Here is a 15909-nt window from a genome sequence, read left to right on the forward strand (position 1 = left end):
TTTCTTATCAGTGTGATGTTGTCTGGGAATGTGTCTATGCAGTATGCATGTATATGCGAATGGGTGAATGTAATGCACAATCATTGTAAAGCGCCTTGGATAAATTAAGGCACTATATAAATGTACCACTTACCATTTATGATACATTAATATTAAAATAATTGTGTTGTAAAAACATTTACATATATTTTTTTCTTTCAAACCTTGGAAATTATGTTTTCATAGTGGTGGGGGGGTGGGTCCATTGATGCAACCCAATCGATTGAATGATGATAATTAAAATAAACGTGCTCTGAAAATGCATGCGGCCCACCCATCTGACCACAACTTCAAGGCAAACACACACACACACACACACACACACACACACACACACACACACACACACACACACACACACACATGATACGCAAACACACAAATGATATGCATGCACGCACGCACACACACACACAGCTAGATGTTGTCATGAGTTCCTATTTGCAGATGGATATATTATTATGGTGTGTCATGTTGGATGTTTCCAGGGCAGTCTCTTCATCAACGAGGCCAACGTGACATACAGCGACGATGTGAGTGCCAACGGGATTCTCCACGAGGTGGACACGCTTCTGTTCCCCTCCAGTGTGGAGAAAGACTATGAGCCAGAACTGCTAAAGGTACACACACGGCTGTCACCATGACACATTTAATAAAGACTATGAGCCAGAACTGCTAAAGGTACACACACGGCTGTCACCATGACACATTTAATAAAGACTATGAGCCAGCACTGCTGAAGGTACACACACGGCTGTCACCATGACACATTTAATAAAGACTATGAGCCAGAACTGCTAAAGGTACACACACGGCTGTCACCATGACACATTTAATAAAGACTATGAGCCAGCACTGCTAAAGGTACACACACGGCTGTCACCATGACACATTTAGGGGGGGCTAGGGGGGCTTGAGCACCTGCCCTTTTGCGGAACGTGCCCTTTCCCAAAAAAAAAAAAAAAAAAAGTTTTTATTTTTATTTATTTTCTTTTCTTTGCCACATAAGGGCATGTGGGGGGGGGGTGATGTGGGGGGCCAATACGAGCTTATGTGTGGGCCAATAAGAGCTTTTCGGGGGCCAATAATGGCTTATGTGGGGGACCAATAAGGGCTTGTGTGGGGGGCAAACAAGGGCTTATTTGGGGGGCAAATAAGGGCTTGTGTGGGGGACCAATAAGGGCTTGTGTGGGGGCCAATAAGGGCTTGTGTGGGGGGCAAATAAGGGCTTGTGTGGGGGGCCAATAAGGGCTTGTGTGGGGGCCAATAAGGGCTTGTGTGGGGGCCCAATTAGGGCTTGTGTGGGGGGCAAATAATCCCTTATTTGCCTCCACACATAAGCCCTTATGTGGGGGGCAAATAAGGGCTTGTGTGTGTGTGGGGGGGGCATTATGGATTGGAATTTCAAAATAACCTTCTTAGCCTTGGCTGAGAGTAAAAAAAGCTAAAGTTATCCTTCAATTTAATTACACAATTACACCCTTCAATTACCTATAATTAACGGAGCTGTGTATTTTCTCATTGATAAATGAATCAGAAATATATCCATTCCCTCTCTTTGTCTTGATTGAATCTAATTTAGCTCAACTTGACAAACGTCGTTGATCGCCACGGTTACAAGACATTCTACAAGCTGCTGGAGGTAGGTGGTCATTAAAGAACCGCAATGACGTCAAATCATTCACGTGTTGTGAGCCTGCTTTTTTTTTTGCCTAATGTTCCTCTGACAATAAGGTACCTCACTATGACTGTTCTGACGAAAAGAGAGCGGAGCCAGAAGGCAAAGCTCTCTGTCTACCGAGCAATCTTCATTCCTATTATACTCTCACCTATGGTCATGAAGTGTGGGCCATGACCGACATAAAATGAGTTTTCTCCGACGGGTGGTTGCATCTCCCTTAGAGATAGTGTGAGAGGTTCAGTTGCGCGAAAGAGACTCTGAGAAGTTGTCGGGGGGCCTACTAGCGTCTAGTTACGCCGCTGCCCATATGTATCCTACATTATGAATACACCTCCAGAAAAATCTAAGAAATTCCATAAATTGGAACAAAATAAGTAGTGAAAATAGCCGATCTACAAGTGGTGAGAATAGCAGATCTACAAGCTCACAACGCATCGCTTCGCGCCACGTTGTGAGCTTGTAGATCTGCTATTTTCACTACTTATTTTGTTATAATATATGTGCAGTGCTTTCCCATCTAACTGTATAATAGTTATGAGCACAGCACCCAATGTAAGTTTTATGGAAGAAGCTCAGCATAGTTACAGCAGTACTTCTCGCTTGGCCAGTCCTCAGCAAAAAGCTAATATACAGGTTACGTTCATAAGGATGTAAGATTGTCAATTGTAAGTGAATAAGACAAAATGCAGACAAAGGGCTTAATTTAGAATGGTTGGTTAATTAATTAACCTGTAGGCCTGTTTAGCATAGGATGTTTTTCACCATAACGTCAATAGGTGGCAGTATACACCAACTTGAAATTCACTCACTTAGGTTAAAATCTTTATTGACTTCCTATGTCACTGTGTATGTTATTTGACTCAGTACCCACATAATGGTCTGTGCCTGTCTCTTTATGAACTTTATTCAACATAATGTGCCATACAACAGTCAGCACACATTACGTGACTAAATTAATACCTTGATTGCGATGCGACTGTAGGTCGCATTTACTATGAAATCCTGCATTTCCGTGTGTCACATCACACCTCCATTATGGTCGCGCCTTGTGACATCACGCCTCCATATATGGTCACTCCTCGTGACATCACGCCTCCATCTCCTGTCCTGACATTCCATATGTTGATCCCTCCCCACCCGTCCTTCTTCTTCGATGTCTCCCTTTTGACTGATACCTGTCCAACAGTTCTCAACAGGCCCGAAACTTAAGGCCCGGCCCTACGTGGGCCCTCATCAAACCCTGTACACTCAAGACACTGTCCCCTCTGCCACCCTTATGATCTCCATATATGGAGCTGACCTGTTCTGACATAACATACTGTATGTTGATCTGACCTCATCAAACCCTGTACACTCAAGACACTGCCCCCGCTGCCACCCTTAGGAGCTGGCTGACCTGTTCTGACATTCCTTAATCTGACCTCATCAAACCCTGTACACTCAAGACACTCCATATATGGCCAGTTTAGCATTCATTCTATATGTTGATCTGACCCCCCATGCCAAAGAGCCAGCGCTCGCCCAGAAGTCTGCCGTGACCCAGGTGGATGCGTGCACTGGTATGTCAAAGAAGTGCACTTGATTTCACTCAAACACAAACATACAGCTTTGTGTGTGCCTGCCTGCCTGCCTGTCTGGCTGCCTGCCTGCCTGTCTGGCTGCCTGTTTGGCTGGCTGGCTGGCTACTGTGTCTGAGCACGGAAATTGCATTTGGTTGGTTTTAAAAACCAAGTATCACTGTCACAGCCTAACACACACATACATATTAACTGTATATATGATGATTTCGTACAGTACAGTACAGTACAGTACAGTACAGTACAGTACAGTACAGTACAGTACAGTACAGTACAGTACAGTACAGTACAGTACAGTACAGTACAGTACAGTACAGTAGACTGAGTAGAGGGACCCCCACATGGTAACTCTGTCATTTCTCGACCGTTTCGGACGCAGGGCAGCTCGCTGGAACCGGGCCGGCACCCTGGCCTGTGGAACGCGCCCAGGGGACCGGGCCGGGCCCCTGGCCTGTGGAACGCGCCCAGGGGACCCCGTCCCCCACACGGAGTTGCACCACTTACTTCCCACGGGTGTGATTTTGTTTTCTTTCTGCCAGGACACGGGTGTGATGGAGCTGGTGAACGATCCTGCATACCAGCCAGTGACGGTGTTCCTGCCCTCGGACGCTGTCATGGCTGCCCTGTCCCAGCAACAGAAAGACTTCCTCTTCAGCCCTGACAACAAACCACAGCTAGTGGAATACCTCAAGTATCACATTCTTTACGGCCAAGCGGTAATGACTAGAGGTGCACGATATAGTCGGTAGCGTCTCAAAATCGGACATAAAAATGCCATATCGGTATCGAATAGGTCTCAAAATAATCCAGATTGTGACCAATATTGATGACGCAATAATAATGTTACCGTCAATGGCTTTGTAGTCCCAGACCAGCCAGTCTGCCTGTCTCTGTCTCTCTAACCCATTCTAGACAGGAACCCCTTTTGGTGTTTATAGCATTATGTTATACTTTAGCTATTGGAAAATAGCAGGCAGACCTGGGCCGTGGCTCAGTGGTCCAGGCACCTTGGCTGGTAATCCAGTCTGGCAGTGTGCCGCGAGTTCGACTCCCAATCCTGACGGCCTTTACTGCATGTCTTCCCCCCATCTCTCTCCCCATTTCATGTCCGCTTACTGTCTGTCCCTCCATCTCTCTCCCCATTTCATGTCCGCTTACTGTCTGTCTCTCCATAGCCTCGATACCCAGGCTTTCATTTCGTCTGCGCGAAAAATGAAAGCCTGGATTTACGCATGGGCTGCACTGGCCTAAAAGTGGGAGTCAACCCTTCCGCGTAGGTGTCGCTACAAATGATGTGACGTCAGGGCTCTGAGCGGTGTGCAACCCTCAAAATAACACCGTGAGGAAATCATTAACAGTGGAACGTCAAACGATCCTATGCGAGGAAAATGAGGAGAATGTCTGAAGAACCCACCACACCGTCTAAGAAAAAAACCAACGTGTGCCGACTCTGTGGAAATAACTATAAAAAGCGGTTGTATACTCCAGCAACCAGTGGTTTCTGCTTCTGGTCGACACAATAACAGTGCTGCACGGGGGGGGGGAGGAGAGACCGGGGCTGACGGACAGATCGGTGAACCAATCGGGGTGTGCGCAAATCTGAGCCTCCCATCTACGCCAAAAAGGTCTAGCGTTAGCTGAGGCTATAGTCCCTCCATAAAAAATATAAAATAAAAGGCGAAAGCATTAAAAAAATGAAAAAATAGCAGACCTACAAGCTTATTGTGCGGCACTTGGTGCTTGTAGGTCTGCTATTTTAGAAATAATCGTGAAAATGTAGTGCAAATCTTTGAATATATATTCTTTCAGAGCGAACATTTTTGACTCAAATCTTCTCATCTAAGAGTCCCTGGCACAAATTATTTTCAGATGAGGCTCCGTCGTGGCCAAATATATATCAATTTGGAGCTGCACCAAAAGGTTTGAGAAGCACTAAACTTGCCTCACGCCTTAATGGAGGCTGTGCTAGTAGTCTGCATGGCTTGAGAAAGGCCCTTATTGGCTTGTTTCTATTGGGGTCCTTCATATTCAATTCATCAGAATAACGGAATAACTCCCCGTTTGGTCTCCAGGTGTTCAGTGGAGAGCTGATCCACCTGGACTTGGCGAGGACGCTGCAGGGCTCGCAGCTCACGTTCAGCTGTGGGGGAATGGACAACATCGTAAGTCCAGTATGCATCATTTATCACTGACCTATCCATTTGTGTCTCCGAGGGATTATTATTATAATTTTATACTCTATTGACAGGGAGAAGTTTATATAAATGGCGGAAAGTGCCGGCTCATCCAGCGCCACCTCCTCTTCAGTGGGGGCGTGGCCTATGGGATCGACTGCCTTCTGACTCCGCCCAGCCTCGGAGGTCGCTGCGACGATCGGAGGAGTTTCGAGCTCCAGGTGAAGCGATTTGGCACAGAATGCACAGAGAAATATGGGTTCATGGGAAATGAACGGATTTCCCACGGTCACGGAATTCCTGGAAATATTTTGAAATACAAACAATTAAAAAAATTATTCCAGTCCTGAAAAAGGTTTGGAATTTATCAAAGCTCCTGGAAAAAAATATTTGGATTATGCATTGTTTTTGCCTAGTGAATTAATAGAAAAACTTTTTTTCCAAAACATGTATAACATTACACAAAATATGTAACATAAGACGTTTTTCGCCGAACGGGCAGCGTGATTGCAGGCTAATGTGTACCGGGCGGTACGTGACAAAAATAACAGATCTACAAGCTCACAACCTGCTGCAACGTGATCCTGTGCGCTACGATATAGGTGGTGTAGCAAGCATTTGGCACGAAAACTTTGGAATGGCATTATATTACCATTCTATGCCTTCTTTTTTGCTACGCTGCCTGTCTTTGGGCATGGCACATAGTAAGTAAGTAAGTACATTTTATTTATAGAGCACCTTTCGAAACAATGTTACAAAGTGCTGTACAACAAGGCAAAACAATCATATTAAAACAAGGCCATGACACAAACAATAGAAGGTAAAACATTAAAATGCAACAAATGAAGCTAAAATATATCATAAAATAAAGTGCTGACGAAATAACAATCTCTTAAAACCGTCGACAGACTCTGCATTCTTCAGTTCAAGGGGCAGGGCATTCCACAACGTGGGGGCAACCACTTCAAATGCGCGGTCACCCTTAGTTTTGAGTCTGGTTGTAGGGATAGACAGAAGACCTTTATCGGAGGACCTGAGAGAACGTGTGTTGGGTTTAGCATGCAGTAGTTCAGAGATGTAGATTGGAGCCAGTCCATGTAATGCTTTGTATGTTATTAAGAGAATTTTGAAATTGATCCTGGATTTGATGGGCAACCAATGGAGTGCAGCAAGCACGGGAGTAATATGAGATCTGCGGGGTGTGTTTGTTAGGATCCTGGCAGCTGTATTCTGTACTAGTTGATGAATTGAACAATGTGGACCCTGTTGTAAACAAGTGTAATGCTTAATTGGGTCGTCCACTCACAGTTGACAGTCTTTGTATTGAGTTTGTGCTTAAAATGTACTGTAAATTCTACAAACTGTTAATAAATATTTCAATCAATTTTAGAGATATTACGGAGGTGAAAGAAACAGGACTGGGTGACCTTGTTGACATGGGATTCTAGGTTCATGCGGTTATCAAAGAGGACACCCAGGATTTCTGGCGGATTCATTTACATAGGAGTACGAGACGCATTATTGTGCTGAATGATTGTTATTTAGGCCTGGAAATTGGGTTGAATATTCTGGCAATGCATTGGTGAAAGTGTGTGGGGAATCCTGAATGAAGTATTTTGGAAACTGAGCCTTTCTTGTCTTACTTTTCTCTGGCGTGACAGATGAATTGTGGGTCTTGCACATCCTCGGCGACTCGCTGTCCCAGCGGCTCAAAAGTAAAGGTACATATCCCTCGCTTGATCCATCCTTCCTTCCTTTGTTCTAGTGTTGATTTTGGCAGCAGATTCAGATTACTAGTATAAAAGGTAGGTGGCTAGCGCACATCCAGTTCTTGTCTGGTGCTGGACTAAAGTAAATACAATGAAGAGAGGAGAGTCCGCACACAGATTTGCTCCAAGGTGTTTGCTTTTTATTCAAAACACCATAATTAATACACAACGTTTCGGCCGTGAACGGCCTTCATCAGGTGATAATCGGCAGTATATGTGACAACTCCCTTTTAAACCCAGTCGTCACATCACGTGACTGATAACGACTGCATGGGCAGGTGGTTCACTAACACCAATAAGTGACATGACAAAAATTATAACAATATATGAATGACCACCACAGCAAGTAGGATTACAATAAGACAACAGTTTCAATAAAACTTGCTGGTATTTTTGCTTGTTACAGACTGTTTTAGTATTTTTTAAATACATTTTTTAAATATTTTATATATTTGAGATTTAAATTTTTTTTGTTTGTTTTTAAGATTTTAAGATTTAAAAAGCTTTTGGTACCAAAAGTAGTTTACAATTTGGGCAATCTGCTCCAAAATAGTATTAGTCAGTCAGAACAATATCAAAAAGGAACAGGTAAGAGACACATGAAGGCTAGCATTCAAGATCAATGGTTCTCTGGACATAGGCCAGTAAAGCCATCAAGATTAATTTAATTTAATTTAATTTACTCTAAAGTGAACGAACCCAGATAAAAGACAAATATCGAGAAGTATGCTTCACAAGACCAAAATAAATATAAATATCAAAAAGAATAATCATAAATATAAATATCAAAAAGAATCTGCATGTAGTTCAGTTCACACAGGGGAATCTGATAGTTTAGTCCTTGCTCACTATTTACAGGAAAGCAGATAACTCATAGTCCTCATTTAGTCCATGGGGTTGTAGTGTGCGGAGGGTGTAGGTCCAATATGCTTCCCTTCTCAGGAGGAGGTTATGGATATCTCCACCTCTCCGGGGTAGCTGCACCCTCTCTATGCCGACATATCGGAGCGATGCCACGGCATGGCCCATTTTATTAAAGTGTTGGGCTACTGGGCTTTTGGGATTGGTGTTTCTGATGTTGGATCTATGTTCACTAATACGTGCCCATGCAGTCGTTATCAGTCACGTGATGTGACGACTGGGTTTAAAAGGGAGTTGTCACATATACTGCCGATTATCACCTGATGAAGGCCGTTCACGGCCGAAACGTTGTGTATTAATTATAGCAGATTCAGATTAGTCTTTTTGAATGGAATTCCATTTAGGTCATATTTTAGTCATCTGAAGGGTTTTAGTTTTAGTCTAGTTTTAGTCGACTATCAGGAGATTTTAGTCGCCTAAATCTAGTTGATTGTGTCGACTAAATAAAGGCGGATGCGTGCGCGTGACGTCGCCCTTTAGGGCGAGGTCGCTTCTGGCCCTCAGGCGTCTTACTGGTATCAATACTGTATGTTGTTTTTGTGTCAGTACTGTATGTCTGTATGCTGTTTTTGTGTCAGTACTGTATGACTGTATAATGTTTTTGTATGCTGTCTTCAGGAGGTTAAAAAGTGTGATTTGCCCATGATGTACATCAGTAAAAACACGGGCTGCCAGGCCATATGCACGGTCAACTTCTGGCAGTCAAAGTGTTGTGCCGGCTACTACGGACGCGACTGTCTCGGTAAGATTCACACAAAAAGCTCAATGTCTTTTGATATTGAGCTCAATATTTTATAGATTGTTTGCTTTTCTATTTTCTTATCACATTATTGTTGTTTACAATGTCCGATGAGCTGATCAAAATACATTTGTACTCTTTTGTACCTGTGCACAAGACGTAACGATAAAGAACTGACTATGGTGCTTGAAATTGGACTTGACTAGGGTCAAGTTACAATAATGCATTCATCATGGAGTGACTGGCTCATAATGATGTAAGTCAGGAGTTCTCAAAGTGGGGTCCTTGATGACAGCATATATAATGCTATAATGCTCTTGAAAAATATTTTTGAAACATAAGTTTGGTGTAAAAAAAAAAGAAGTCATTTTACACTTACAGTCAAAGGACAGGTGCATAGGAGTAGGCAAAGTTTGAGAAGCAAAACAGAATCCCACACAATGTCTTCGCTTAGAGCAAAAAGGGTTTTCTGCAGGTACAATGTTTTGGTCGCAGCTACTGTATACAGTACAGTAGCTTATTACAGCTGATGAAGGTCAGAGTGACCGAAACGTCCCTGGCACAAAATAGTTTTTAGATGGGCGTCCGCTCATCATGTTTCTGACATGAAAATGTTTGATCTAAGTATCAGAGTATATAAACCTGAAACACACAGGACACATTGACATTATTTCACATGTTTTCCCCAGCTTGTCCTGGCGGTGCAGGGTCTGTTTGCAGTGACCACGGAAAGTGCGATGACGGTCACCTAGGTAACGGCACCTGTAAGTGTGACGCGGGTTTCCAGGGCGTGGCCTGTGAGCGCTGTAATGACGATCACTTCGGACCAGACTGTGCAGGTACATTACCGCATGTCGAGATTTCATGTTTTAAGCCGGGGAGCAGCCATTAGTAGCCACTTACTCTACTAACAAGGGGGCGCAGTCGGTAGTCACCTCACAGCTAGAGGGTCCCGGGCTCACACTCCTCATGCATGTCTGCATGAGCTCAGTTCGGGGCTCTCCCCAGGTCGGCAGAGGGAGAGTAGAGCACCAGGTTTACAGCTTAGGCACAGGCACGTTGGAAAAAAATACTAACTTTGTTGAATAGGCTCTATGCACATGCAACCATGTTGGAAATACTGGACAGGTCTCACCAAGGATGCTAATTAAGTCTCTGTTTCATAATGGTCAAACAGAGTCAGGGTGCTCATAGTGTGCGTGCTGGCCCACTGGAAACACTATTATGATATTGGTAAGACCTGTGCAGGAAATAAGGAAGAGGTCCAAGAGATCTACAAGTTTTTCAGAAAACTGTCAGGATGTAGAAGACATTTTTAGAATCTGATCTCCGGTCAAAATGGGTCAATATCTGCATCCTGAGCTGTACTGTACCATCCCATCCCCAGCCTGTAACTGCACGGAGCACGGCTACTGTGAAAGGACGGGTGTCTGTTTCTGTCAGGAAGGCTGGACGGGGAAGAGCTGCGAGACCCAACTAGGTATGTGAGACGGCATTCACCAAACACAAATGAAATTAGGACATAGTAGTGAAAATAGCCGATTTACAAGCTCACTACTTGGCGCAAAGCGACGTGTTGTGAGCTTGTGAATCATGCTATTTTCACTAGTTTGGGTCCCGGGAGAATGTTCTAATTTCTAAATTTTCTTGCGCACGGCTTCAACTTGTATCAGCAAACAGCCTTGCCGACGCTACAAGTTGAAGCCGTGCGCAATCGTCATTTCCATCCACCAACTGTTTAAAAACCCGGAAGAGACGCCTACCCTATAGAGCGTCGCAGTCCCGCCCCCTCGAGAGACCCGGAAAAAGAAATCCCCGTTCATTTTCCTCATAGACTTTTCAGAAAGTATTTATTTAAAGACGATTACGCCGAGGACAAAGCCAACTCATGACAACAAACACAATTTTTCGGGCCAAACAAAGAATTAGAAAGTAGAAAAAACGGCAGGTTACAACACTTTTTGTGTGTGTTGTCATGATTTGTCCCGACAAGAGTTGGCTTCGTACGACGCTTAAAAGGACTTTAAATAAATACGTTTTGAAATGCCTATGGGAAAAATGCATTGGGATTCATTTCCAACAGAGCCTTCATTAGTATGATCTGTAACACCTGTGAAGGAAGTAGCTAGGGAAGGGGGCCCACGTTCTTTCCAAAATGGCATGTGTGCACAGAGCCCATTGTGTGACTTTCAATGCGTGTCCTGTTTCCCGATAGCTGACGTCCCCCAGTGCTCCCCGGTGTGCTCTCCAAAGGGTGTGTGTAAGGAGAACAACACGTGTGTGTGTAGGCCTTTCTACGTTGGAGACGGCTTCACCTGCACAGGTACTGCAACTGCACCATTCATCACTTAAGTAAAAGTATCAGTACTGCAATATAGAACTACAGTACTCTGTATACTCCGTTACAAAGTAAAAGTCAGAAATTCAAAATGCACTTGAGTTAAAAGTAGCCTACAAAAGTATTGGCGTCAAAATTTACTTAAAGTACCAAAAGTAGAAATTACTCACTATGCAGAATGTCCCATTTCAAGTTTTCAATTGTACAGTATTTTGAAAGTAGCAGATCTGCAAGCTTCAGTGATGCTTGCGGAACTCGACTTTGTCTCGTTCCTGACCAGTCACAGTAAAGCACACCCTCTCGTGTAATATTATTGCCTAATTAAATCACTGCTGGATTGGAATCCTGTAACATACTCTAGGACACGCTCCAGTGACTGGCTCACACGCCGTAAACACTGGGAAAAGCAGACTTTTGTTTTAGTGCCCCAAACACTTGGAATGAGCTACAGCTTCAATCAAAGATCTGTTGTGTCTGCAACTGCTTTCAAACGTATCTTGTGTCACACACGATATGAGAACGTTTCCGTTTTGTTTTGTCTTACCATGCCATTGATGTATTTATGTGAAAATGAGATTGTGCTGTGATGTATCTCGAGCCTCGATAACATTGCAAATGAGGGAAACCTCAATGTCTTTCAAGAATAAATAAAGGTTCGAACGCACGCACGCACACACGCACACAACAAAATGGGGGAGAATGTTCACTCCAAAAAAATTAAAATAAAATAACAAAATATGGCGAGGCAGCTTTTTGCTTCTACGGCCCAACAGCCTGGAATAAACTTCCATTCGAGCTCAGACACGCACCCTCTGTAGACATTTTTAAATCTCAACTCAAGACTCACCTCTTCACTTTTGCTTTTAGTTGAGTTTTACTATGCACATTCCTACCCTGCCCTGACTGATTGCTGCATGTGGTTTTTTTATTTGTTTTTATTTATTTTATGTTCTTATATTTTTTTGTTCTTTGCCATTGTTCTATCATTTTAACTACTTTATTGTATTATATTTTTGTGTCCTGCCCTGTGAAGCACTTTATGTATGAAAGGTGCTATACAAATAAAGTTTATTATTATTATTATTATTATACCAATTACACTCCATAAGTGTGCATCTCTCTCTCTCCTGCCTCTAGTGGCAGACATATGTAGCATCTGGAACGGAGGCTGCGCTAAGGTGGCCAAGTGCAGCCAGAAGGGGGAGAAGGTGAGCTGCACGTGTCCCAAGGGACACTCGGGGGACGGCTTCTCCTGTCAGCCCGTGGACCCCTGCGCCTCGGAGGAGAACGGAGGCTGCCACGAGCATGCCACCTGCACCATGACGGGGCCGGTATGTGAGAAGAACCACGCACGTTTTGGAGTTGTTCACGCACTGGATACTTTGTCATACGGCGAATAGCGAAAGTAGCCGCCAATCTACAAGTTCGCAATGCGTTGCATTGCAACGCTTTATGGAGCTTGTAGATTATTGACAATTTGTATAAATAAATAACTAAATAAAGTTCTAGAAGGAAAAAGACCATGAAAAAAGCGGTCCACTGTTTTTTAATTTTCATTTGGGACTGTCTGAGTTACAAACGGATGAAAGACCTATGAGGATTTTACAGTGTGACAGCATGATTGGTGTCCTAATTGATTGCGTGTGTCCTCCGGTCGTCACCACCAGGGGAAAAAGAAGTGTGCGTGCAAGGACAACTACGTGGGCGACGGCGTGACCTGCCAGGTGAAGGAGCTGCCCGTCGATCGATGTCTCCAAAACAACGGCTTGTGTCACCAAGACGCCAAGTGCTCTGACCTCCACTTTGAAGGTACTGCATGAACACAGCGTCAGTGGTGGAACGAAGTAGTACTAAAATGTTTCTCTTAAGTAAAAGCATCAATTCTGTAATATGCATAATTACAGTCTACTCCTGTTACGAGTAAAAGTCCGGAATTCAAAATGTACTTGAGTAAAAGTAAAAAAAAGTATTGGCATACAATTGTATTACCAAATGGTAAAGTACTCATTATGCAGAATGTCCCATTTCAAGTTTTCAAAATGTATACAAAATATTTCGAAAATGGCGTACAAGATATTATCTTGTACGTACGATATATATATATATAATTTGTGTATATATATATATATACACGCATATATATATATATATATATATTATTATATATAATATAATATATATAATAACATCAATATCAACTCTACTGACTTTTACATTGTTGTTTTAACCCTCTAACACCCAGCGTTGCTTTTTAGCAACAATTTTATTTTATTTAATTACTAAATTATTATAATTTTTTTCTGTTCTTTTTTCACCTAAATGTCATCAGTGATGTTCATTGCAATGCCATTTCAATGACATTGGTCATGATATCTGCATATAAATACCCCCCACAGAGGCTGAAATTCACACAAATTAAAAATGTCTGGACTCTGTGCGATTTTGAACATTTTTTAACCTAAGACTTTTGACCTTTACCCTAATAAAAGTAGGTAAAATAATTGTAATATATGTTTTTTTGTGATCATTAGAATGTCTAGAACATGTTTTATTCATTATTGTGAAAGATATCCCCCAAATGTAAATTATGATTTTTTTATATTATTATATAATTATTATATAATTATTATAAATTTTCCATCAAACTTTATTTTTTCATTTTTTTTAACATATGTTTTAGTGTCAGTCCTAGTAGTACAAAGTAGTAGTAAGGTTGAAATCTATTTTTTGCAAGTAGAAATTAATGCGGGTGTTAGAGGGTTAAACTGTAACAAAACCTAAAACCCCATTTATACGTTGTCCATTTTTACTTTGTCCATTTACACTATACTTTGCTGTAGATTTGCCATACTGATATTCGGAAGCCTGGGCCATGTGCATAAACTGACCATGAAGAATAGCTGGCATGACAAAAAGCAAAGCCAAACCACTTGCCAAATACTGTTCTGTTTCAGCTGTTATAGGCAGTTTGTCTGTGTGGCGGGCGGAGGAGGTGTCCTTTTGATGAATTGAACAATGTGGACCCTGTTGTAAACAAGTGTAATGTTTAATTGGGTCGTCCACTCACAGTGTGTGTGTGCGCGCTTGTGTGTAGATGCGACAGCCGGTGTGTTCCACTACCGTTCAGCTACAGGACAATACAAGCTCAACTACACTGCGGCGCAGGAGGCTTGTACTGCGGAGGGCGCCACTCTAGCCACATACACACAGCTCGTCTATGCACAGCAGGTGAGGACATACACACAGCTCGTCTATGCACAGCAGGTGAGGACATACACACAGCTCGTCTATGCACAGCAGGTGAGGACGGTGTGCCAATGCAGGGTTCTTTTACACATGTAAAAGAACACACAGCTCGTCTATGCACAGCAGGTGAGGGCGGTATGCCAATGCAGGGTTCTCAAACATGTACGTGTAAAAGGTTTTGTGCCAGGGGAACTCCCCTTTCTCTCAGATCTGTGACCTCTCCTGGCTGCTTCAGGACTTCCCTGTATTTACACCTCAAAACAACCTGTTCATGCTACTATAACACTGCCCGTACTGCTGTTTACTTCCGACCCCTGTTTCAAGTCACTGTACTGTACTTAGTCTCAATATGCTTGTCCGGAAAGAGTTGGGGGGGGGGGGGGATGGGGGAGTGGGTGTAACTGCACTGTACTGTATGTAATGTTTTTCCCTGTGTACGGGACCCCCTCTAAAATGAGATGCTGCATCTCAAGGGGCTATCCTTTCAATAAATGCTGACCAAATATAACATTTGTCTTAAAAATGTAAAGATTATTCCACCTTTTTTTTTCCTCCACTCATTACGGCACCATCAAGGTTCTGCCAAAAATACATACTGTAGATTTAATTGAAATTAAACTAAAACTAGAGTAAAACAAAAACATTTCAGATGACACAAAATCATGACTAAATCCAAGAGGCAAAAACTAAATTAGCTGTCAAAATAATCAACAGTACCTGCATGCTGTTGAGACTATATATATTGTGGTTGTTTTTTTTGTGCAGGTCGGCCTGAATCTGTGTGCAGCCAGCTGGCTGGACGAGGGCCGGGTCAGCTACCCCACCACCTACGCCAACCCCAACTGTGGCTTCGGCCACGTGGGCATCGTGGACTACGGCACCCGCAAGAACCTCAGCGAGACATGGGACGCCTTCTGCCACAGGGTGAAAGGTGAGACGTGGCGTTGTGAGACGCTCCATTCCGTTCCAGAGGTGCAGTGTGAGCGCTGCTAACACCTGTGTTGCATTCCAGAGGTGCAGTGTGACGGTGTGAGTGCTGCTAACACCTGTGTTGCGTTCCAGAGGTGCAGTGTGAGTGCTGCTAACACCTGTGTTGCGTTCCAGAGGTGCAGTGTGAGTGCTGCTAACACCTGTGTTGCATTCCAGAGGTGCAGTGTGACGGTGTGAGTGCTGCTAACACCTGTGTTGCCTTCCAGAGGTGCAGTGTGAGTGCTGCTAACACCTGTGTTGCCTTCCAGAGGTGCAGTGTGAGTGCTGCTAACACCTGTGTTGCGTTCCAGAGGTGCAGTGTGAGTGCTGCTAACACCTGTGTTGCCTTCCAGAGGTGCAGTGTGAGTGCTGCTAACACCTGTGTTGCCTTCCAGAGGTGCAGTGTGAGTGCTGCTAACACCTGTGTTGCCTTCCAGAGGTGCAGTGTGAGTGCTG

At 43.4% G+C, this 15909-nt stretch overlaps 1 protein-coding gene across 1 annotated transcript in view; it reads left to right on the forward strand.

The window, feature by feature from the left end:
* Positions 1–15909, forward strand: part of stab2 (stabilin 2) — a 93358-nt gene that overhangs the window by 58402 nt on the left and 19047 nt on the right. Inside the window, exons 49-62 of the mRNA XM_083758227.1 lie at positions 528–659; positions 1622–1681; positions 3837–4013; positions 5370–5459; positions 5546–5692; positions 7133–7192; positions 8780–8903; positions 9590–9739; positions 10288–10380; positions 11116–11223; positions 12376–12569; positions 12906–13047; positions 14333–14466; positions 15250–15415. Coding sequence (XP_083614353.1) covers positions 528–659; positions 1622–1681; positions 3837–4013; positions 5370–5459; positions 5546–5692; positions 7133–7192; positions 8780–8903; positions 9590–9739; positions 10288–10380; positions 11116–11223; positions 12376–12569; positions 12906–13047; positions 14333–14466; positions 15250–15415 — 1777 coding nt within the window. The remainder of the gene's footprint in view (positions 1–527; positions 660–1621; positions 1682–3836; positions 4014–5369; positions 5460–5545; positions 5693–7132; positions 7193–8779; positions 8904–9589; positions 9740–10287; positions 10381–11115; positions 11224–12375; positions 12570–12905; positions 13048–14332; positions 14467–15249; positions 15416–15909) is intronic.

This window comes from Protomyctophum parallelum (assembly GCF_964188405.1).
Source record: "Protomyctophum parallelum genome assembly, chromosome: 22".
In the NCBI taxonomy this organism is placed as follows: Eukaryota; Metazoa; Chordata; class Actinopteri; order Myctophiformes; family Myctophidae; genus Protomyctophum; species Protomyctophum parallelum.